The sequence below is a fragment of the Rutilus rutilus genome (genome assembly GCF_951802725.1).
Source record: "Rutilus rutilus genome assembly, chromosome: 6".
NCBI classification, from domain to species: Eukaryota; Metazoa; Chordata; class Actinopteri; order Cypriniformes; family Leuciscidae; genus Rutilus; species Rutilus rutilus.
Window position 1 is genome coordinate 39,359,058 of NC_140214.1, and position 23,275 is coordinate 39,382,332.

General features: G+C 39.6%; 1 protein-coding gene across 1 annotated transcript in view; it reads right to left on the reverse strand.

Annotated features, from left to right (window-relative positions):
• Positions 1-23,275, reverse strand: part of LOC311291334 (uncharacterized protein) — a 168,276-nt gene that overhangs the window by 97,899 nt on the left and 47,102 nt on the right. The window contains exons 15-16 of the mRNA XM_084410298.1: positions 22,933-23,106; positions 19,321-19,494 (exon numbers count right to left, since the gene is read on the reverse strand). Coding sequence (XP_084266424.1) covers positions 19,321-19,494; positions 22,933-23,106 — 348 coding nt within the window. The remainder of the gene's footprint in view (positions 1-19,320; positions 19,495-22,932; positions 23,107-23,275) is intronic.

The following is a 23,275-nucleotide window of genomic DNA, read 5'->3' on the forward strand; positions in this document are numbered from 1 at the left end:
CGCATCCCGTACCCTCTTGGGATCTGACTTTAGTGCTCAGAGCACTCCAGAATCCTCCATTTGAGTCTTTGCATGCAGTTGATTTAAATTTCTTGTCAATGAAGACAGCTCTCCTGCTCGCTTTGGCGTCCATCAAGAGGGTAGGGGACCTGCTGGCATTTTAGGTCGATGAATCGTGCCTAGAGTTCACGCCGGACTTCTCTCACGTTGTTCTGAGACCCCGGCCCGGATATGTGCCCAAGGTTCCTACCACTCCTTTTAGAGATCAGGTAGTGAACCTGCAAGCACTGCCCCCGGAAGAGGCAGACCCAGCCCTGGCTTTGCTCTGTCCTGTTCGTGCTCTGCGCTGCTACATTGACAGGACTCAAAGCTTTAGGACAGGGGTCGGCAAGTAACTTTGGCCGCGGGCCAATATATTTTTTAATCAGTAGATGGCGGGCCAGCTACACAGAGTAGGCCTATGGATACAAATTAAATACTCTTATATAGGCCTATAATCGCGGAATATGATGGGTCCGTCACCGTCCGTGGATCATTCGTTCAATTGTTTTTTCAAATTAAAACCAAAAATAAAAAGATGAAAAACGACTTGTTTTTCCATTATTTATTTCCTGAACTAAAATGAAAAAACGAATAACGACGGGTTTTCTGATTTTCTGATTGTGCTCAGATCAAAAATAAAAAAAATTAATTACTGGATTAGACACATTTTATTTAATTTTGAATTTAACACCTTAGGCATCTATATCAAGGAAATCATTTTAAACAGATCAAGTACTATTGTGGTAAGAGATTACAGCCATTTTAATAAAAGTGTGAATAGCAATCATGTCTCATTCGCTTACAGTCCGACTTTTGAACTTTATTCCTTTTTTATTATTATTTATTCGGGACCAGTGTTGGGAACGTTACTTTAAAAAAGTAATTAGTTATAGTTACTCACTACTTGTTCCAAAAAGTAACTGAGTTAGTAACTGAATTACTCTATAATAAAAGTAACTCGTTACCAGGGAAAGTAACTATTTGCGTTACTGTAAAAAAAAAAAAAAAAAAGTTGCTATATGTCAAAGAATTTGGATTTTTTTTAGCAGTTTTTAAGTCAGTTGAAATGAGTAGAACAGGTGTTTGTACATAACTTTCAATATTTATTGCACGTCGACAGACAGCAAGAGGTTTATCCTGCACTTCAAGCATTATCTTTGTAAGAAAAGTAAACAGTTACACCATATAAAGTGCATTTAACTCTGCAAATTAAATCAACCTCTCTCAACTTTTTATTAAAAGTTTTATTAATAAAGGCATTGGACCAGTTTATTTGTAGTGCACTGACTGTGCACATTATATAAGATTAATATATTTGTTTTCCTTAAAATTTTAATTAGCAGTAACTTAAACACTTTTTGATGTTTGAACGCCTCACACACACACACACACGCACACAAATGTAAACACTTTGCGACTTTTCGATCGCGCCCGCGCCTCTCTTCTCTCTCTCTCTCTCTCTCTCTCTCTCTCTCTCTCTCTCTCTCTCTCTCACACACACACACACAAATGTAAACACTTTGCAACTTTTCGATCGCGCCTCTCTCTCTCTCTCTCTCTCTCTCTCTCTCTCTCTCTCTCTCTCTCTCTCTCTCTCACACACACACACACAAATGTAAACACTTTGCAACTTTTCGATCGCGCCTCTCTCTCTCTCTCTCTCTCTCTCTCTCTCTCTCTCTCTCTCTCTCTCTCTCTAATACTAATACATGTACCGTTCCACCCCTAGTTCTTGCCTTTGACCTCAATGAATTTGAAGTAGTGCTTATATCTCCACCTTGAAAATGCCAACTTTTCATCGGATTGCTCCTGACTCGCCATCTCTGCTGCTTCATCGAATCTGTTTAGCTGGTGTGTGTGTGGCGCGTGTGCTGGCATATGTGTAAAAACACTGGCTCTGATTGGCTACCATGAAACACATTACCCTGCCTTAGCCAATCATAATCGCTTACCTTGTTATTAACCCACCTCCTCAATCGCTGTGCGAGCCAGGGGTGCGTTCGGATTACACAGTTTATTCAATCAATGCATAGTAACGCACCGCATTTAACGTTCAGTAATGTTAACGGCGTTGTAACGACGGGAAAAGTAATTAGTTAGATTACCCCGTTACTGAAAAAATAACGTCGTTACCTAACGCCGTTCTTTTAAACGGCGTTATTCCAAACACTGTTTGTAAATTGAGAAAAATTGAAGATCGATGGAAATCAATTTTTTCCATTAGACAACTTACATCAACAAAAACACAAGAATTATATTTTATTATTGTTTCTGAAATTACTACAGTATTAAGCTGAACTTGAAATGTTTGTTTGATACAGCAAAACATAACATTTTTAAATATAATTGATGATTGATTGATTTTATATATCACGATTTATATTTTATATAATTGATATATATATCACGTTCGACGTTACATCGGTACTGAACCGAACAATTGGGGATTCCTACCAACACGCCACTGTTGCTGGCCCTTCCAGCGCCCCAGAGAAGCAGCCGTGATCAAAGTAAAATCACATCAATCTGACAAGTCCAAAGAAAGTCAAGGAAACACGGCAGCAGATGCAGCAGCTGAAGAAGCAGCTTTACTCCATCCTACTCCTGTTACCTTCACGCACGCCGACGTTCATTGGCTCGTTCTGTAGACACTCGAAGTTGATAGAGCTCCCTGAAGTGATCCCAATTACGTCGTCGTTACGTCTCCCGTTCCCTCCTTCGGGGAACGAGGGTTACATTAGTAACCGAGACGTTACTGGTAGCACTTATATAAGGTGCTCAATAGGGGGCGCGCTCCTGTAGTGAGACCTACACATAGTCAACCACAAAGAAGAGATTATGGTAAGACAATGCTAACGTGTTCAACAGCTTTATGTGAAATAAATAGGGCTGGGGGAATTAACGTGTTAATCTTTGCGATTAATTTGAGATGTCTAACGCATAAAAAAATAAAATAACGCAGCACTTTTTTAAACTTTTTTTTTCTAACTAACGCATATCTTTTTTTTTTATGATTTCCTGTTGCGGCTGCTGTTGAAAAGGACAAAAATATGCCGTCCTGCCTCTCCGTGTTCGGCGATCAGGTTTCATTCTCACGCAGCTTTCATGAACGGGTCTTTTCCGCTCCGTGTTTGCGCCGCGCTCTCCGTTGTGTGTGTGTGTGTGTCGGCGCGCTGCGCTCTCTGTGCTCAATGTTCTGCTCTGTCGTCAATGGCCCAAACGCTCCAATAATGTACCGATCACGCACTGGAAAAGTAAAGTCCGCTCAAATAACGTGACATTTCTCTGTAGTAGACTTCTGTTTGCTGAGCTGGTATAGTCATGCTGGGCAACAATGGTAAAATGACCTGCTCTGATCACATGCTCTGGTAATAATAGCTTTGTAGGACTATATTTTATTTGGATAATTAGTAAAAAAAAAAAAAAATCTGTTTAATTGATTATGTTGATTGATTATTGAAAAATAATAATATATTGATGTTTAATATTATTTTAATATAGGGCTATTTTCTGTTCCTTTTTTCCCTTGTGTTGTTTAATTTAATTAGGTGATTCTAAGTTTAAATATTGATGATTACAAGATTGGGGGAAATGCAATTAATTGCAATTAATTACAGCAAATTGTGCAATTAATTAGTTAATTTTTTTATTATCGATTCCCAGCCCTAGAAATAAATAAACCTTTACAAAACGGTATGTGGAGTGGTTATTTGATCAGATGAGAGCATACACTTAGATAAATGGTAGATGTAACTCATAGATGGATATTTAACATTTATTATTTTCTTATTCATATTTATAAGATTTATCCTCTGCTTTACTAGGGAAGGTGGTTTATCCTCTGTGTAGTCAGAGAAGATTCATCCTCTGTTCAACCAGGGAAGGTTAACAACAGCTACAGTGTGTTAACAGTAGTTTATTGCCAGGGAAGTGTTCCATCCTCTGTATAGTCAGGGAAGTTGGTTTATCCTCTGTCTAATCAGGGAAGGTTGTTTAACAGTTATCCTCTATGTTGCTAGAGAAGGTTTATCCTCTGCAGGGCTCTCAAGTTTTGAACTGAGTTCAGAGTGAGATTTTGGCGGCGACAGGGGTTTGGGTGGGGACGGGGGTCTGATCTGAAAAATGACACATAAATTCGTACAAATAAAACACATATTAATTTAATTCAGCATTTCTTAGTGCAGGTTTGTGTGTGTGTGTGTGTGTGTGTGTGTGTGTGTGTGTGTGTGTGTGTGTGTGTGTGTGTGTGTGAGAGAGATAATGGTTAGTGTTGTTTATTGTAGGTGTTGGTAGCAGGTTTTGAGGCCTTCAGCACAGGGGTTGGTGGCTCCCAATTGAAACACTGTGGTTCCAGGCCAGCCATTTTCACTGTCATGATGGATGACAGAGTTCCATCTAGTGCCAAGCTGTTCCTGGTTTTGGTTTTGTTTAGTCCAACCATGGAGAAAACCCTTTCAGTGTCTGCATTTGAATGAGGGAGCACTAAGACTAATGCAGCTATTTTAGAAAGCCTCCCAAACTGGCTCAAACTTTGAACATCTTTGAAAAAAGGAACCAAGAGCCTCTATTTCTCAAATGCTTTGCTTTTATAATTTCAATTAATTATGTGTATGTCATGTGGTGCCAAATATTTCTTGCTCTTGATTGAGGACATACTCCCCCAAAACTCCTCAAGGTTAAAGGTGGTGGGATCTTGGGGCATGGGGATATCCATGAGCTGATACTCCAGGAACTCCTCACTCACCTTGTCCTGTTCCTCTGGCCCATGGAAAGGAAGTTGTTCCTGAAATCTAAAAAGAGCACCATGTTTAAAGAACTGATTGAGGATTTGTAATGATCAAAATTAAACTTAAAGTATTCAATATGTTGAAATCCTGGAAAATGTGAAACCCTTGCCTGTCTACGAAGTATAGGGCATCTCCCACCCCACACTCAGTCCTCTGCTGCACGTCAACGAATTTAGCATGCTTCAGAAGGGCCTCCTTCAGGGGGAGTTTGTTGACTCCGGACTCCACAGCCCTGACCAGAAACGGCAGTGCTGCCTGCTGGAATAGCTGCACCTCCTGAGGTGTGATGTCTCCAGCCTCGAGGAGCCTGTTCAGGGTAGCTCTGGTGGTGAAGCCAACATTTAGTTTTTCTCTTAACAGACAGAGAACAGAAAGAGATCAAGCCAATTAAGTCCAGGTAATTTAAACAATATCTCAGAATCAAAATCACTTTTTATTCGCCAACTGCATCATGAAGACACACAGGAATTTCACTTGGCAATCAGCACTTTAACTCAAAACTAGACAGACAAACAGTAAGTGCACATAGATTCAGAAAGCATGCTATTTTACCCATAGACTACATATACATTGTATGCCTACACACATTTTATGCCTTTTTCATAACATCAGAGATATCGCCTAACTCGCCAAATAACAATCTTCCCAAAAAGTATATTTGAGGTCAATGAGAATACAGGTTTATCTCTTTATTTAAGTTTTACCTGGCAGTTGGTTTAGTGGGTCCTTGTAGAGGATGTCATGGACTTGTCGGCCCTGTAGTGCTAACGGCATCATGAACCTCACACACAGTTTCATGATGAACTTAGTCATCTGCAAATTTGTAGTTCATAAAAGATTTCCATGTATTACTTGAAAAAGGACATATCAGCCAATGAAAAATAAGCAGACATCCTTGTCAGCAGGATGGCCCAACCCTTGCGTTTTACCTCTCCATGAAGATGGAAGACCTTTCTCTCTGGAGGAGGAGGTTCAGCGTGGAGAACATTGGCAGCGTTGCTTGAAAGAAGAGGAGGTAGACTTCAGTCAGGGGCTTGAAAAAAAAAGCACCCACCAGCCGTCTAAATATATAGAAGATTAACTAAATATATATAATATATATATATAACATCAATAGCAAACAAATTAAAAATGTCTGCATTTTGCTGTATAACAGTAGAGCTGGTTGAATCACAAACCTGCCAGGTAACCTTTACAGTTGGTGCTTCCCTTAAACCAATACCCAAAATCCACAGTCAGATCCTCTGGATCAAATCCGGATATCTGCAATACATGAATTCAAATATTTATTACAACACTATCAGCAAACTGTTTTACTTGGCATTGGGCTTAACAGATGCCCTATGACAGGAGCATCCGTATGTAAATGCTGCCATTTTCCCTCAGCATTCTGGCTGCAATATAATTTTTGGCACCTGTATTTACAGTAGCATTGTCAATAGAGAGACCTATATAATTTCTCCAAGGAATGTTACTTTCCTGCAAGGTGTCATTGATTTTTTTTATAAATCACTTCAGCAGTTCCACAGCTCCGCCCACTGGTGGTGCACATATCAAGGAATCTGTGCACAACTTTGTTGGTGTCAAATATTCTTACTGTGAGGGGATTCATCTTCTCTAGACCTGTAACAATAAGGTGCATAACTAAACCTGTTCAAAAATTGTATGAGTGTGCATGTAGAAATGGATAAAAAAATACAAATTACTGGTAGTTGTTAAACTCATACCAGTATCATTTGAGCCATCTGTGACAAGTGTGAAGGGATTCTCTCTCCTCTTCATCACCAGTTCCTTCTTGAAATGAGGTGCCACTGCTTCATTTATGAACAAGAGGCTGAAATGATCAGCAACATTGTGGTGCACCATTGCAACGGCAACCTTCAACCAACAGAAACAATTGATTAAATAATTCATAAAACATTAGATATGTTTTCATTGTAATATAACCAACAATTTGCAATTCATCAAACATTGCCACAAGCCTTTTGGTTTTCCTGTGCTATGTACCTTGGCCTCTTGTACACTCCAACTGAAGTTGCTGGCATGTAGAACTGTGCAACACTGCTGGCTGATTTTAGAGCCTGTTCTTTGGCTCGATGTCCCTTGCCTTTCACATGCCTGCTTATGTCCCTCACGCCTCGATTGGCACAGGAGTTCTCTTGTCTGCAGACTGGGCACCAGTAGAAGGAGCTGGTGGTTCCCATTGTGATGAATGGCCATCGGGTTGACCAGCCATCGGGTTGACCATTCCTTCTTAAAGAAACACCTATAGGTGGCTGCTCCACTTAATCCTGTCTTTTTGTCTGTTTCAAAGATGCCAGGGAAGAGGTAAATGGCAAAGTAATATTCCATAATAATTTGGAATATTTTTTGCTTTTTCTTTCCTTTTCTTTCCTTTTCTTTCCTTCTGAATCAGAACTAATACTAATACTAATAAAGTTTATTCAAGTGTGCTATTAGTATACTTCTTTTAAACTAAAAATAAGAAAGTATACTTTCAGTCTTCTTTTTATGTACTTCTCAGAAATTTACTTTAAATTGCACTTAAGTATATTTGACTTATACTGACAGAAAAGTATAAGTATATTTGGCCTATTGTTGATCGAGATATACTTAAAAGTATAATTAAGTATTCAAGGTATTCTTGGCTTGATTGAGTAGCTCAATAATTTTTTTTTTTTTTTTTTTTTTACATAATATTACACTGTCTTATTAATGAATGTTCAAGTTTATATAATAACAAGCTTTCGGGTGGAATATCTTATAGAGTAAATAAAATAGGCAAGGAACTGAACCTGATCTTGTACACAGCGATAATAATTTTTACTGATTTTATTGGCAATTCTTCCAAGATGTAAGAGTATTGTAACATAATTTATTCATACTGGCTTCTATAATAAGCTATACAAGCAAATACAATTTTAAATCTCATTACAAAACATCAAGCCAAATAGGAAAAGAAGCAAGTCTTTTTTGATTTAATGAAGTTCCTAAACGCAAGTTAGGGAGGAGTGAGCCCATCTAATCTTTCAATCAACAGCCTGAGTATATAAGCAGCCGCTTACCTCTCTCTTGCATCAGCTGTTCCAGTATCTGGTATTGCCGCACGGAATAATGTCCGACATCCCGGAAATCCAGCTCTTTCCTTCAGACGACGAACTGACAAGTCTTCCTGAAACACCGACAGTCACTCCCCGCGTAAGATCGGATCTTACGGATCCAAATACGGATAATCTTCATGAGCATTCTGGCCAGGAAATCCAGCGCTCATACAAACCACGTTCCAAAAGACAACGCTCTCCTCCACCTTCAAGATCGCCAGTTTTAACTGAGCCTCGTCCATCTTCTCAGACTTCATCTCTCCATTCTACCGCTGCTATTACACCGATTCCACCCATTTCTAAATGTTCAGTCAACAGCCTACGTCAAGTCCTCTCCAGCTCCGGAATCCATTTCTCCCGCAGATCATCAAAAGCTCAACTCTACGATCTTTTCATCAGTTCCAGCATTCCAACAAACACTTCAACAGCTCATAAAGGCAAGACTCGCCCCTCTTCTACCTCCGTTTCTCTCCCGGTCCGGCGTTCTGAACCCACACAATCCCAACGCGCCGATTCGAAGGCCGCTGGCGCGTGATATTTTTTTTCACAGGATGGTAGGGGAAGACTCATGAATATTCATTAGGGAAGTCATCCCTGATTGGTCTTAACCCCAGTGACGGGTAGGTTTAGGGCGGGGTTAGGGGTAGGTCATCAGACCCCCAGTGGCGGGTAGGTTTAGGGGTGGGGTTAGGGGTAGGTCATCAGACCAATCAGGGATGACTTCCCTAATGAATATTCATGAGTCTTCCCCTACCATCCTGTGAAAAAAAATATCGCCGCCGGCGCTGCCACGTCTCGCACTTCCTTGTCCGCCGGTATTTCCACCCGGCCAACAACAGCGGCCGCAAAAAACAGTTCCGCTTCTTCTCCAGTTCTCTCAAACTTCTTGCAGTCAGCCCCACTCCTCAGGCAAGAACCAAACTTCCAAACACTTTCCACTGCACTTCCCTCTGCTTCTCCAGTTCTCTCTAATCGTCTTTACAATAACCCTTGTGCCAGGTCACCCTCACAGACAGTTACTTTTCTCTCACCCTCAAACCAACCTACTCAGATAGCGGATCCTAGCGCGAGGTTGCCTTCGCTAGCCATCCCCCCTCATCTTTCCTTCCATTCCAATTCACCTCAATCCTTTCTTCCCCCTTCTATCCTCCAATTGCCTCCCAATATCCTTCCCAGTACACATCCGAGCGTGAGGTTGCCTCCGCAAAGAATTTCTACACCTTTTTTTCCCACAAACCCTCCTTTTCCTCTCATTCCAGCCCATGCCAGCCATCTTGGACACCAGTCAGTAATGGGACCCTCCGATCAACATTCATCAACTTTTCTCAACACTAACACTTGCTCTTCAGATACCATCCACTTGCCAGCCCATTCACTCTCCACAGCAGTCCATCTTCCAGCTCCTCCCAACGCAGTCGCCATGGAACCACCTCCAGTCTCAGCCCATCTCCGTTCCCTAATTCTATCAGAAATTCAGAACATTGGCTCCGGAAGCAGACTCCGATCCAACTCCAGTTCCACCTTATTCAGAACTCATATTCCTCTAGACCATCCCCTCAGATATCTCCATACCCTATCCACAAATACCATCTTACAAGCCGTTTCTCCCAGAACACTCCAAACCTACTGGACAGCTTGGGGTTCCTTCAAAAACTTCCACAGAGCTCACAACATGGTTTTTCCTGAGTTTTCCCTCCTCTCAATATCCTCCTTCATCACATACCTCCATCACACCAGTTTAATTCAACCAGGATCAATCAAAGTCTACCTTAGCGGAATTCATTTCTTTTTTAAGCTCCTCCACGGCCAACAGTGCCCCAACATTTCGAATCCTCAGATATCCCTCCTCATCAAAGGTTTACAAAAAACCAATCCCCCTCGTCCAGACTCTAGACAACCTTTAACCATCGACATTCTTAGCATCTGCCTAACCACTCTCCGCTCAGGTCTTTTTTCTCCCAACAAAACAAGAACCCTAGACGCCATGTTCATTTTTGCTTTCTTTGGTTTCCTCAGAGTCTCAGAATTCACCACCAACTCAAAATTCAACCCATCCATCCATCCTACATTCTCCGACCTTCAAATAATAAACCATGACACCATACGTTTCAACATCAAACAAAGCAAAACCGATCAATTGAAACATGGTCATTCGATTTTCATTTTCAATTTGCCAACCCCCATCCAACCATACCAGTCCTTAAACGTTTTTCTTCACCAGAGGAAATCCCAAATCACCTCTTCTCTCGACCCTCTTTTTATTGATGATAAAAACCTCCCTGCCTCCAGACATTGGTTTCAAAAGAACCTCAAATCCATCCTCAACAGTTCTGGCATCCCAACCAAACATTTCTCTTCACATTCCTTCAGAATAGGTGCAGCCACTACAGCAGCGCAAAGGGGCCTTTCCGATCACCAAATCAAAATGCTAGGTCGATGGTCGTCCCACGCCTTTGAAACATATGTTCGTTCAGATCTGCATAACATTAGACAAGCACAACAAACACTAGCATCCTTCTGAGTCCGGACCGCTTCTCCCTACTATTTGCATCTTCCCGCTTACCTAGCCCCGCAGGGCGTGCATTCATCTGGATGCAGCGAGAGCTCTCCCTTTTCAGATGCGCGTGACATACCACTCCTGGAGTGGGGTCTCCCATCTGAATCGCTGTGTGGGCTCCCCCATTCAGATGCATCGTAGGCTCTCCCGTTCGACTTGCTGTGTGGGCTCTCCCATTTTTGATCGCAGAGTTGAACTCCCTATTTATACATATGGGGGGGGGGGGGCTCTCTCCTTCGAAATGCAGCGGGAGCTCTCCCGGTCGAATTGCAGTATAAGCTTTCCATTCGGGCGCCGTGGGGGCTCTCCCTTTCCGAATCGCTGTGTGACCCTTCATGTTTAACCATGGAGGCTTTCCCGTTCGGATCGCAGTGTGGGCCCTCCTATCCGAAAAGAGGACTGGAGGTACCAAGGTCCCTCGAGCGCGACGGGCCATTATGTTTACTTGATCTAAGCCCCCTGCGTCAGAAGGACGGTAGTTCTGCATTTCCTCTATATACCGTAGGCTCCCTCTTGCTGTGTAGGGAGTTTTGCTTCGGGTATTGGTGGCCCGTTTGCCTTTAGGGACGAGGACCCCTTCCCCCGTTCGTGACATCTGGAGGCCCTATGTTCTTTAACTCCATGGGGCTGTTAGAATAGAATGTTTTAAAGCTCTTAGGCATACTGTATTTTCTAAGTTTCTTAACTATTTGATCATGCTATTCTAACTTGCTGTCCCAAATTTGTATTCGACACTTTTGCGGGGTATATCAAAGCTCGAGTTGAAGCTGCTTCATCGAGCCCCTCTTCAGTGGACAGCAAGCCAAATAAGTTTAACCTAATATCTTAAAGATTTTATGGCCAAACAAACTCGTTAAATGAAGTTCCTAAACGCAAGTTAGGGAGGAGTGAGCCCATCTAATCTTTCAATCAACAGCCTGAGTATATAAGCAGCCGCTTACCTCTCTCTTGCATCAGCTGTTCCAGTATCCCTCCACCTCCCCAAACTCCACCTTCATCTCAGGTACCTTGCCCTTCAATTATCATATCCTACTTTTAGCCACTGGGGGGGTATATCAAAGCTCGAGTTGAAGCTGCTTCATCGAGCCCCTCTTCAGTGGATAAGCCAAATAAGTTTAACCTAATATCTTAAAGATTTTATGGGCAAACAAACTCGTTAATGAAACATAAATCATTGGCAATACTCTTGAGTAGTTAATATGACTAATGACTGGTTTTTTAAGTCCCTTTCATATGGATTTGGCAAAGGTGCAGTGTACAAATTGTCAACTGTTTCAACAACAACATCTCATTCTTATCATATCAGGCCAGATGGCACTGATGGTTTCATTCTTCCTAACCTCATGCACAAAAGTACTCTGTACATTTATTTGTGAATCTTTACATAAAGGCCTGCTAGATTTAACAAGTACCTCAACTAAAGCACTGTAATATTTGGTACATGCACAATATGCAGGGTTTTGATGAACACATATTTGTTTAAAAATGACTAAATTAAACAGAATGTTTCATCTTTCAAGTATACAGCACTGTTATATCTTTTCTTAAGTCGGTCATATTTTTGAGTGTGATACAGAACTCCATTAACCAAGAAACGTCTGTAAGACCAGAAGCAGTTACTTAGATTTCTACATAACTTAAAAATCACAAGCCTATATGAAGTTGTGATGTTTTCCTGAAATGGGGATGCCCATAAACCTTGACACTATCATTTAATTTTTCACATTTATCTGTTCTTCGCTTATTAAAATAAAGTTATTTAACAAATGACTGGACCTTTGCACTCGTATGTTTGGCCTTTTCTGGCAATTCTCTTCACAACATACATTGTCTAGCTATTTGTGAAGGGACATTCTGTGTTCCATTACAATACTTCAATAGAGTGCCTATATCGGATTCAAATGGAAAGGCTGACATAGCCCATAATGATCCCCACTGTTTCACACTTTGTGCGACATGTGTGAGCAAGTGTATGTTGAAAGTCATGTGGTCTTTCCCATATATTCTTTGAAATTCAATGACAAATTTTTTAAGAGACAGTTCTGACAACGAGACGCTTCTAGTCTTGATCTTATCCTGGAGTAATGTATATATGCCAAACACCAATAGAAACAAATTATTCCAAAATCTGTCTGGGAGTATGCCTTTCAATACAGGAAGAGCATAGAATAGGAGAAATGCTTGCCATTCTGAAGCTTTCCAGAATCTCCTTTCATTCACTGACCTTGGTGTCCTAGTTATCTCAACAGGAGGTTTTATTTTTAAGTCGCATATCAACCTCTTCCATCTGTTTGCTGTATCAAACCACAATGTGGACAGTTGCCGAGTGTCTCCAAGGCACACATTGTGTTGATATTCAGGAATGAAACCATTTATCATTTGGAAATGACTAAACTTCATTAAAGACGATGGCCCTTTGACTCCAATACTGGCTCATTATCTGAAGCTGACATTGCATGACTGAAATGATCTCTTTCATTTCGAAGTGAGGGTTCAGGTTGATCGTATGGATATGATTTACCACCTTTATGATTACAAAAGTCACAACCATAAAAACCATTAAATTGCTTTTTGTTACGAAGCGTTGGACGGGCCATCGAATCAGAGCTACAAACCACCTCCAACACTTTAGAAACATGCCGGTTTCCCTGTGTGTCTTTCCAGTCAATACCTTCAGTCTCTAATAATAAGGCTTCTTTAACAAATGGTGTTAGTAATGTTAACATGGATCGTTTAATTGGCCCCAACCACAACGCTGACATCAGAATGTGACTTTTTCTCACTTCTGGTTCCAGTTCAATTACCTGACACTGAATTGGCCAAACGCAAACACTGGTGTGCCATCACAATTCCACATTAGCCAAGAACTCCACTGTCACATAACATTATACTCTTTACCAGACTGTATGTCAGAGAGAACCCCACAGGTTCTAGTTTTTCCTTTAAAGGTCCCATGGCATGAAATTTTCACTTTCTGAGGTTTTTTAACATTAATATGAGTTCCCCTAGCCTGTATATGGTTCCCAAGTTTCTAGAAATTTTAATCGGTGTAAATCGAGCTCTTGCTATCTTTCGCTGCCTTTGAGAAAATGGAAGCTCAACCGGGCTGATCTTGAATCTCCTCCTTATGACGTTATAAGGATAAATGTTACCTCCCCTGTCTCTGCTTTGCCCGCCCAGAGAATATTTTCCGCCCATGAGAAAATGAGCTAGGAAGTAGGAAGGCGTGCGCACGATTTTAGTTTGTCCACGAGAGATGATGGCTTTTGAGCGAGCGAAGCATAATAATTGCTCAATAATTGGATGTACAAATGAACACCGAAGGGTCAATACAGAGCTGGGCTTGCTGAACGTCTGAAACTAAAGTCAGGATCAGTACCAACTCTCTTTGGCTCAGCTACACACCTCGGACAAGTAAGTCAACTAATGATAAGTGTGTTGCTTTACTGTTTATGGTTACCTAGCTTGTTACACGTATAATGTGGCTGTAACATTAGCTATGCAGTTACTTGCGCTAATGTAAAGGTAGACAGCATCAAGTATGTGTGTGAATACACACACTGTAACGCGAGTGTTGTACACTTCTTTGTTATTTGGATAACCGTTTTCCTGTTGGTTATTTGGCGCGTTCGATATCCGCATTTCAAGATCGCAGAGCTTGATGTAATTGTAATAAGATAAATTACAGACGTTACAGATCTCTCATGACAAGGCAACAGTAGGTTAGCGCTACATGATAATAAACTGTGTAAACCATCCGAATAAAGTACAGTATCCAGACATAATATTTTAAACTAACCATTCGGAAACGTCCTGCTGGAGCCGCTGAGTTGCAACTTCTTCATCCGTTGCTTCTCCATCTGGATCAGATTCTGGGTCAAACTGAAATGCTTGAACGACTGTGTGTCTTCGTGCCATTGCAATATATCCAATGTAAACCATAGACAGTATGATGTAAACATGCATGGTACCGTTGCCGCAAGATGGTCAAGGCCACACCCACCCTCCCTCCAGCTTGCCCCGCCTTTCTCCTCCTCATTAGCATTTAAAGCTACAGACACGGAAACGGCCCGTCTGAAGGAAGCTCATTCTGGGACTGGCTTGCCTTGTAGTGGCTATAATTCTGCACCGAGGCTGAATTTTTGGAAAGAGATTTCAGATACAGTACTAGGGACCACTAAGGCCTATATTAAAGCCTACAAAAAGTAGCATGTCATGGGACCTTTAAGATTGACACCATGTTCTTGCAAAAGCTGTTGAATCTGTGCATACAGGGGCAACACAAGAAAATGCAATCCATTCTTAAGGTTTGCATTGGCATCAAATTCTGTATTGCAAGTGTCACACTGAGAGGCACATTCTGCTCTGAAGCCAAGGCATTTTAAACAACTTTCACAATAAAAGTGAACTTCAAATTTAGATTTAAAAATGTGAGCAGCAGCAGAATGATCAGGAATATCAGTTCAGCTTATTTTATTTCCTTTTTTAAATTTGATATTGTATAGAAACATTTACCCTGGATAATCACAGAATGGCTAATAACTTCATCATCCTTCAGAGCTGCAAACCAAAAACAACAGAGTAGCTGCCTGTGTGCGTGCCTATGTGTTCAAGTCTGGTACATTTTTGAATTTTAGAATTGCCCAGGAATGATGTCCTAATGGTGTCAATATTCTTATTAGTTTTTTTAGGGTTTTTTTGTGCTTTCATGGGTTGGTAATTCAGAATACTATATTTGTATCTGTCCATTCACTTCCATATTGTAGCAAAACAGGTCTCATAACACGTATAGCACATAGACACAAAGTGGATTATACAAATATAAATAAGTTTCTTGTACAATCAATTATTTTGACATTACCTGCTGAATGTTGTCACAGAGCTGCTATTTTGGCATAATCCATTTTACAATGTTTGTTATTGTCCATTATTGTTCATTTATATAAGCTACTAAATGTGTAACTTTGATACTTTTGTGCTGTGCTGTGAAAGTGAATGGATGGATATGTTACAGTAGTAGTAAAGTTAAGTAATTACTGCAATCTCAGTGCAGTATAATGTCACATTGCTGTACCATTACAGCTAAATTTAACCCATGAGTTTGTTTCTTTTAAGAACATTTTATTTTGTCTCCAGTTAACAATAAAATTTGAAATAAACATTCAGAATTTTAGGAGGCTGGTGGAGTCTGACAATAGAGTGCCTCGCACTATTACATGCTTGCTTAACTCCACCTGATGCAACTATAAACAAAGTATCATTTAAGGACAAAAACTAATGGCAGTTCATATAAACTGTGGTTTCCGGTTGTTCAAATCTGTGTCTGTCGACCTGAAACAGCTGCTAATGCTATAGTTACAGTATTTTACATTGCCTAAAAAAAAAGCTATACCAAAATGTATTTAAAATATACTTATTTCATACTAAGTATAGTACAAACCCATTAACATATTCACTGACATATTCTTTATTGCACAATGCACATTTCTTAATATTAAGTCAAGTCAAGTCACCTTCATTCATTAACAGATTGTTTCAAAGCAGCTTTACAGTGATAATAGGAAATTAATGCAACACAGTTTGTTTGGCTTAGTAAGATTTTGATTAATTTCCGTTGTAAAAATCATAAGTTATTAATTCAGGGGCTGTTAACACGACAACTTTGAATGTGTTCTTGCTGTTCATCCACACAAAGCCTAAAATGTGTTTTAATATCACTATTAGTAAGGATAGTATGATCTCTATATAATATCAGTCTTTAAATGCAAGATATTTAAAGTGTAACTAAAGTATACTTGCAATAGCTCCATTTTATCACATTCAAATATACTTCAGTATATCTTTAGTTGGATCTCAGCACAATTTCTGGATAACTAAAGCACATAAAGTACAAAATGAGTTGCTCCAATTTAGCAGACTTAATATTAAGTTTTTAATATTAAGTATAACAGTGTAGTATAGCCAACTAAAAGTTAAACTGCAGGGTTTTGTTTTGTTTTGTTGTCATGGATGCATAATAAAAAAGGGTTGAAAAAGGTTCATTTTAAAATAACAGTAAAATGTTCTCATAGCAGTTTGTGCTGATTTGTCATTCATTTACTCACTCATAAATTAATTTATCAATTAATATACTGATAGGCTATTGTTATTTATAAATGTCATATAAATGTCAATATTTAGACAAAATGTAAGACAAATTAAATATTTCTTCGTTTGTTTTGTTTTTATTTTTTTTTATATCAGAGTCAAGCAGTTTATAAGATGGCACTGCCTTACAGGTGAATGTGATTTCAACAATGATTAGCCAGCAGCCATGTCACCCTGAGGTTGAGCTTGGTCAGTACCTGGATGGGAGACCTCCTGGGAAAACCAGGTTGCTGCTGGAAGAGGTGTTAGTGAGGCCAGTAGGGGGCGCTCACCCTGTGGTCTGTGTGGGTCCTAACGCCCCAGTGTAGTGATGGGGACACTATACTGTCAAAGAGCACCGTCCTTCGGATGAGACGTTAAACCAAGGTCCTGACTCTCTGTGGTAACAAAAAATCCCAGGATGTCTTTTGAAAGCATAGGGGTGTAACTCGACATCATGGGCAAATTTGCCCAGTGGCCTCTGTCCATCATGGCCTCCTAATCATCCCCATATATAGTCATTGGCTTCATCACTGTCTCCTCTCCACCAGTAATCTGGTGTGTGGTGGGCATTCTGGAGCAATATGGCTGCCGTCACATCATCCAGGTGGAGCTGCACATTGGTGGTGGTTGAGGAGATTCCTATGTAAAAGCACTCTGAGTGTAGAGAAAAGCACTATATAAATGTAATGAATTATTATTATTAACAAATATGTTTTTTGTCCAAATATTTGGGCATATTCATTATTTTACATGTGGGCCACTTCAGGCTCACACACATTTAGTCCGGGCCATAAGAAGGCCTGCAGTGCCGGATCATTGCCTGAAGTGGCCCACATCCGTCTGCTCTCTGAGGAGTGAGTGAAACACACACAAATGCTGTTAACTGGTAAACATGTTTAGTCGTCTGTAGAGGAGAAGAGACTTCATCCACAGAACAAAGACAATATACTGTAGATCTGTGCATCAGCAACACACACACACATAACTAACTTCATATACAATAAAACAATAACAATAAAGATATTCTGTGTATAAAATGTTAGAGAGATAATGTAAATGTTTAAAAGTTACATGTAAACTTTATATCTTTTGAAACATTTATGTGCTATACTTGACAATCACGTTCATGATTAGAAATATTTTAATAATTATGGATGAGTTCAGTTTAAACATTATTATATTTGCAGGCCTGATACTGAAGATTTCTGCTGACACTCATCTGAGCTTCTTCCTCTGTTCCACCTTTAATTACAACTGAACCATCATTTGGCTGAATAATAAACCAACATGAATCATTCAATATCACATGTTTCTAATACGCATGCTAACACACACGCTGCTTTATTTAATTGTGAAGTCTGAGTCTCTTCCACCTGTATGAAACACATTTACACATTTATTTCTCCTCATAGACAGTAGTGAGACTCTTCTGTGGATCATCTGATGGTTTCTGCTCCTCTCATGATCATTTCAAACTATGATATAACGCATCCATCAGAGTTTGATGATTGATCTTCATCAGAGTTTGATGATCGATCTTCATCTACTCTGTAAAGTGGAACAGAAGAGAAAACAATCAGTGGAACAAAGTGCAAATTATTATATTTCAATTACTGTTTTTTTTTTTAGTTAAATTGAATTCCTGTAATCGGATTTATTACCGACTTTACATGATAAAGATATCTTTACTTGCATAGATATTTGTGTTTTAAATATAATAGATTTAAAACCTGAATCATGTTCATATGTTTGTCTGTGTTTGTCGGTGCGACTCCTATTGAGTCTCTGTAAAGGAGAAACTAATGAGTGTACGGCGTATGGAATAAACCACAAGGGAGCAAATACAAATGTTATTTTGAGTTCAAACACAAACCTTTAGTTAAAGCCGTTTGTCCTCTAGTTTAAACATGTTTGTAGGCTCTTAGTAAATCACTGAGAGTAAAGTAAGTGTAAAGTAGTGTGACGTGTTGCTTGTCACAGTAAAAACACACTAGAGACAGAGACATTTCTCATGTGAGCTGGACGCTGTGAGCTGAAGCTGGAACTGCACTGATTTTAGCAGGAGTGCAGCGTTTTCCTACAATCTGACCAAGTCTGTTTTCACACTGAAATGATTCACTTCTACTGACACAGTTAATAAAGCAGGTGTTGATGTATAAAGCTGTGATGTATAAAGCTTTTGTTCTCTTTCCTCTCTTTCCTCCTTTGTGTTAAACATTTCAATAACTTCACATTTTGTTCTCACACAAACCCTTTGTTGCAATAAAGCTTAATGATAATTTCCTTTCACGAATGTTTGAAAGGTTTGTTCACATATCAGAGGTAAATGAAGATCTCTTTAATATCTGTGATGTTTCCTCACCTCAGGTCACAGTTTGAGTCTCGTATCACGTCTCTGAGCCGCTGCTTTGAGTCTCCTATCTTATTGAAACTCAGATTAAGCTCTTTTAAAAACTGCAGTGCTTTTGAGTTCGTCAAAGACTGAGTTAAAGAAGAAACATCTGTAATGCCACAGTAGACTAGACTAGAAAGACACAAACAGAGGAAAAGAGATTATCTTACAAACAAATCATGAATGTGAAGAATTTTACACAAATATAATGTGAACTCAGACTCATCGTGAGATATTGAGTATAAAGTGTTTTAGTTTAAACTGTTGAAGTGATTTTAAGCATTTTGATTCTTGTATGTGAATGTCACTGACCTCAATCTCTCCAGTTTACAGTGTGAATCCTTCAGTACGGCACATAAGTGCTTCACTCCTGTGTTTCCTAGTTTATTCCCGCCCAGGTACAGCTCTCTCAGGTGTGACGGGTTTGATTTCAGAGCTGAAGTCAGGATGAGACTCTGTTTCTCTGTAATACTGCATCTATACAGACTGAAGACAGAGAAATAACAATAGTTCACATCTATGTGGATCATCTTATTGAAGAGCTACAGCAGCATTTAGTTTCCAATAGTCTGTTCTGAAACCCAGTAACACTAGTTCTGTGTGCTGGAAGACACTGTTTCTTCTCTTTCATTTTCAACTATTTATTTGACGTCTCTCTTCTTTATTCTCTGTTGAAAAGGCAGATTTCTGCATGTACACAATCAGTACACTGTATCAAATGCTGGAAATTAAAGTGGACCTATTATGCCCCTTTTCACAAGATGTAAAATAAGTCTCTGATGTCCCCAGAGTGTGCATGTGAAGTTTTAGCTCAAAATACCCAACAGATCATTTTTTACAGCATGTTTAAATTGTCACTTTTTGGTGCTCAGAAAAACGCGCTGTTTTAGTGTGTGCCCTTTAAATGCAAATGAGCTGCTGCTGCACGACACAGGGGGCGGAGCCTCATGAGCTCACGCTCAGTCTCTCAGGACAATTTCATCTCACAGAATGATGATAATATCAGAAACTCTCAGTAACGGTGTTCATTTCGACCCGGAGTCGGACAATAATGCCTACAGAGTCAGAGTGCTGTATGGAGATGGAACAGGTATAGTTTAGTAGTTTAATTACGGTTATAACGTATTTATCATCTGCTTGTATGTATCCACTATTAATAGCCTACAAGTCTGCTGTTTCGGACCAGGTCCGAATGATGATCAAAAATATACTGATGAGTTTAATAAAGTTTATTGTACATCACACAAAAGATGAAGCGTCAGTTTTACTCCAGAAAATCACCGTAACAGCTGAGTAAACACAGTATAAGAAGTAGTGTTGGGTCCGAGTCCACCTTTGTCGAGTCCGAGTCAAGTCCAAGTCCTTACCAATCAAGTCCGAGTCCAAGTCCGAGTCCAAATGGGCCCGAGTTGGACATGAGTCCGAGTCCTTAACATCCGAGTCCACAAAAATTTCAATGACTTGAAATGGACCTTTCACAAAGACCCGCCCCTCTTAGTTACTGTTGCTACGTCTGACAAGCCATTCTGCTCTCACTCCACACATCATGTTCTCACACAGTGAAAAATATATTGCGGAGCAAAGAGGACACTGACAGTGCGCCAGCAGACAAGACAGAGCAGGTTCCTTTTGGTATAAACTAAAGTCTCAGCTTTAAAATTGAGTAATTTTTGTGAAATTCAAACAATACCATTTTGTGGCGCTTTACTGTATAGCGCCTTAGTTCAAGCAGCATGTGAACTGATCATCTATTTTAGTTATAGCACGATTTAAACATGAATGAACATTAGAAATGCAAAATGATGTCAATACACACCTTTTGGTTTTGGTTTGTATTGTTTGTCAGACACAAATGGTGGATATCTGCATTATGATTGGTCACATTATTCAGAATCGGCAAGATAATGCTCAAGAATATGCAACACGATGCATTAAGAGCCAGGGGTAAACGTTTGAGCAAGAAGATGGTGATGTGTACATTTTTCTTATTTTCTTTTACATGTTAATATCGTATTTAGCCTCTGAAGGGCAGTATTAAATTAAATAATGAATTTTTAAACAAAATAAGAACAATTTACACCAATTTACACGCCCTGGCTCTGAATGGATGTTTCCTTCTTGTGCATCACTGAATGTTTGCAGTGTTTGTAATACCGGTAGTTGTGTATGAATCCTAGTGTGAAGATGGAACTCAAAATCATACAATCTAGTAAAGAGTCAAATATGCAGAAGATGCTGGAAAAGCAAAGAATGTGCAGGAGCTGGAGGATTTTTCTGAAGACCATTGAGCAGTTTAACTGTTCGGGACAAACAAGGGACTCACGAACAACCATAAAAAAAAAATATATATATATATATATAGATATAATAAAAAAACAGTTGTGGATCATTCAGGTAATGACACAGTATTAAAAATCAAGCTTATGTAATTTGTCTTGTATTTTATGTTTGTATTTTGTCTTGTGGACTAGGCTATACTTAAACATCTGATGTGAAAAAGCTTTTTCAGGGCAGTATAAAAAAAAAAAAAACGTTTTTATGATCCTTATTATTAAAAAATAAATAAAAATAACATTTTGGAGGTTCTGCAAGGTGTATGTAAACTTATGACTAAAGTATAAATGTAACAAAAATTATAACATTAATAAACCCCAAAATGTTGCAATGGTTATCACGTTCTCATGTTGCTATGGTTACTATGTCAAATCATGCAATTTCATGACTCACAGGACTATAATTTAGCGGGTTCACTCCCACATTTAAATGCAGTTATCACTCCTTAAACTTTACAGTGTGAATGTAACCACTGGTCCTCTAGAAGCAGGAAAAACAAAACTATTATTTAGATCGCCATCACTTACTTACCGCGTTCTGCACTCTCACTACTGAAACTCATCATAAACACTGACGTTGTCCGCACTGCAGTGAATCTCTTATTTACATCGCGTCTAGACTTTGTTGTTTATGAGGAGATTTGCGAAAGGATAAAGCTCTCGCTGATTCTGAACATTTTGAGCGAATTCTCCGCATGGTGACTCTAAAACGCCTCTGATTTGCCACTGCGTTCATGCGCGTAATATACATGTCTGTGATTGGCTACAATGCTCAACGCTGAAACAACATAATGTAAGTAACGTTAGCTTCGTTTCGTTTTTGAATAATAAAATATTGTGTCCTCCAGTGCCCGGACTCGACTGTACTCGGCAAATTTTCCGAGTCTAAAATGTCAGAGTCCGTGTCAAGTCCGAGTACAAATTCATCCGAGTGCGTGACAAGTCCGAGTTCATTCAAAATTGGACTCGAGTCCGAGTTCGAGTACCCCAACTCTAATAAGAAGTGCGTAAGTACATAAACGAATTTCGGTAGAGTTGAGGGAGCATTTTCTTTGAAAACAAAAAAAGAGTAAACAGAGAGAGCTATGTGGATTAATACATCCAGCCACACAACACCTACAACGCTTGGGAGACATTCTCGTCAGTGCAGCAATGGCAGATGTGTACAACTCGCTGTGAACTCGATCAGGGCGGGTCTATGTTGAAACGGCAGTGTCTGTCAACACTCGTAGGCGGGGCCTGTGGCTTTAGTGACATCACTAAAGCCGCATTCTGAAAACAGGGCGTTGGGAGACACTAATGATGATTTATGGGGATTATAAAAAAGGAGTGAGTGGATTTTTATCACTATTGGCTGGTTGTGTACACACACTGCCAACACACATTTATGTCCAAACAGCATGCAAAAGTGAATTTTGCATAATAGGTCCCCTTTAAACAATTACTAACAAGATAAAAACACATAAAAATGTGAGCAATAGGGAAAACCCAGAAAGTGCACTGCTATAAACAATGAAACATAAGCCCTGCTGTCTTCAAATAAATAAACTTCAGTCACACTGTAATTGCTGTACAGTATAATGATACTAACTCTAGTTTCTCCAGCTTGAATTGTGGGTTCATCAGTAGATCACTGAGGTTTTTCAGTCCAGAATCTCCTAGTTTATTCCCGATCAGGTCCAGCTCTCTCAGGTGTGACGGGTTTGAGTTCAGAGCTGAAGTCACATCAGAACAACCTTCATCTGTCATATCACAGCCTCTTAAACTACATTAGCAGAGAGAGAGAATTATAAAGTAAATTATTAATAAGACAGAAGAAAAGAAAACTCTTTAATCTGTAAAGTCACATCATCTTCATCAGCAAATAAAGCAGAGGAAGAGAGATCTTCATCTTTATTTCACCAGATCACAAAATACTAAAGTGAACATGTTTG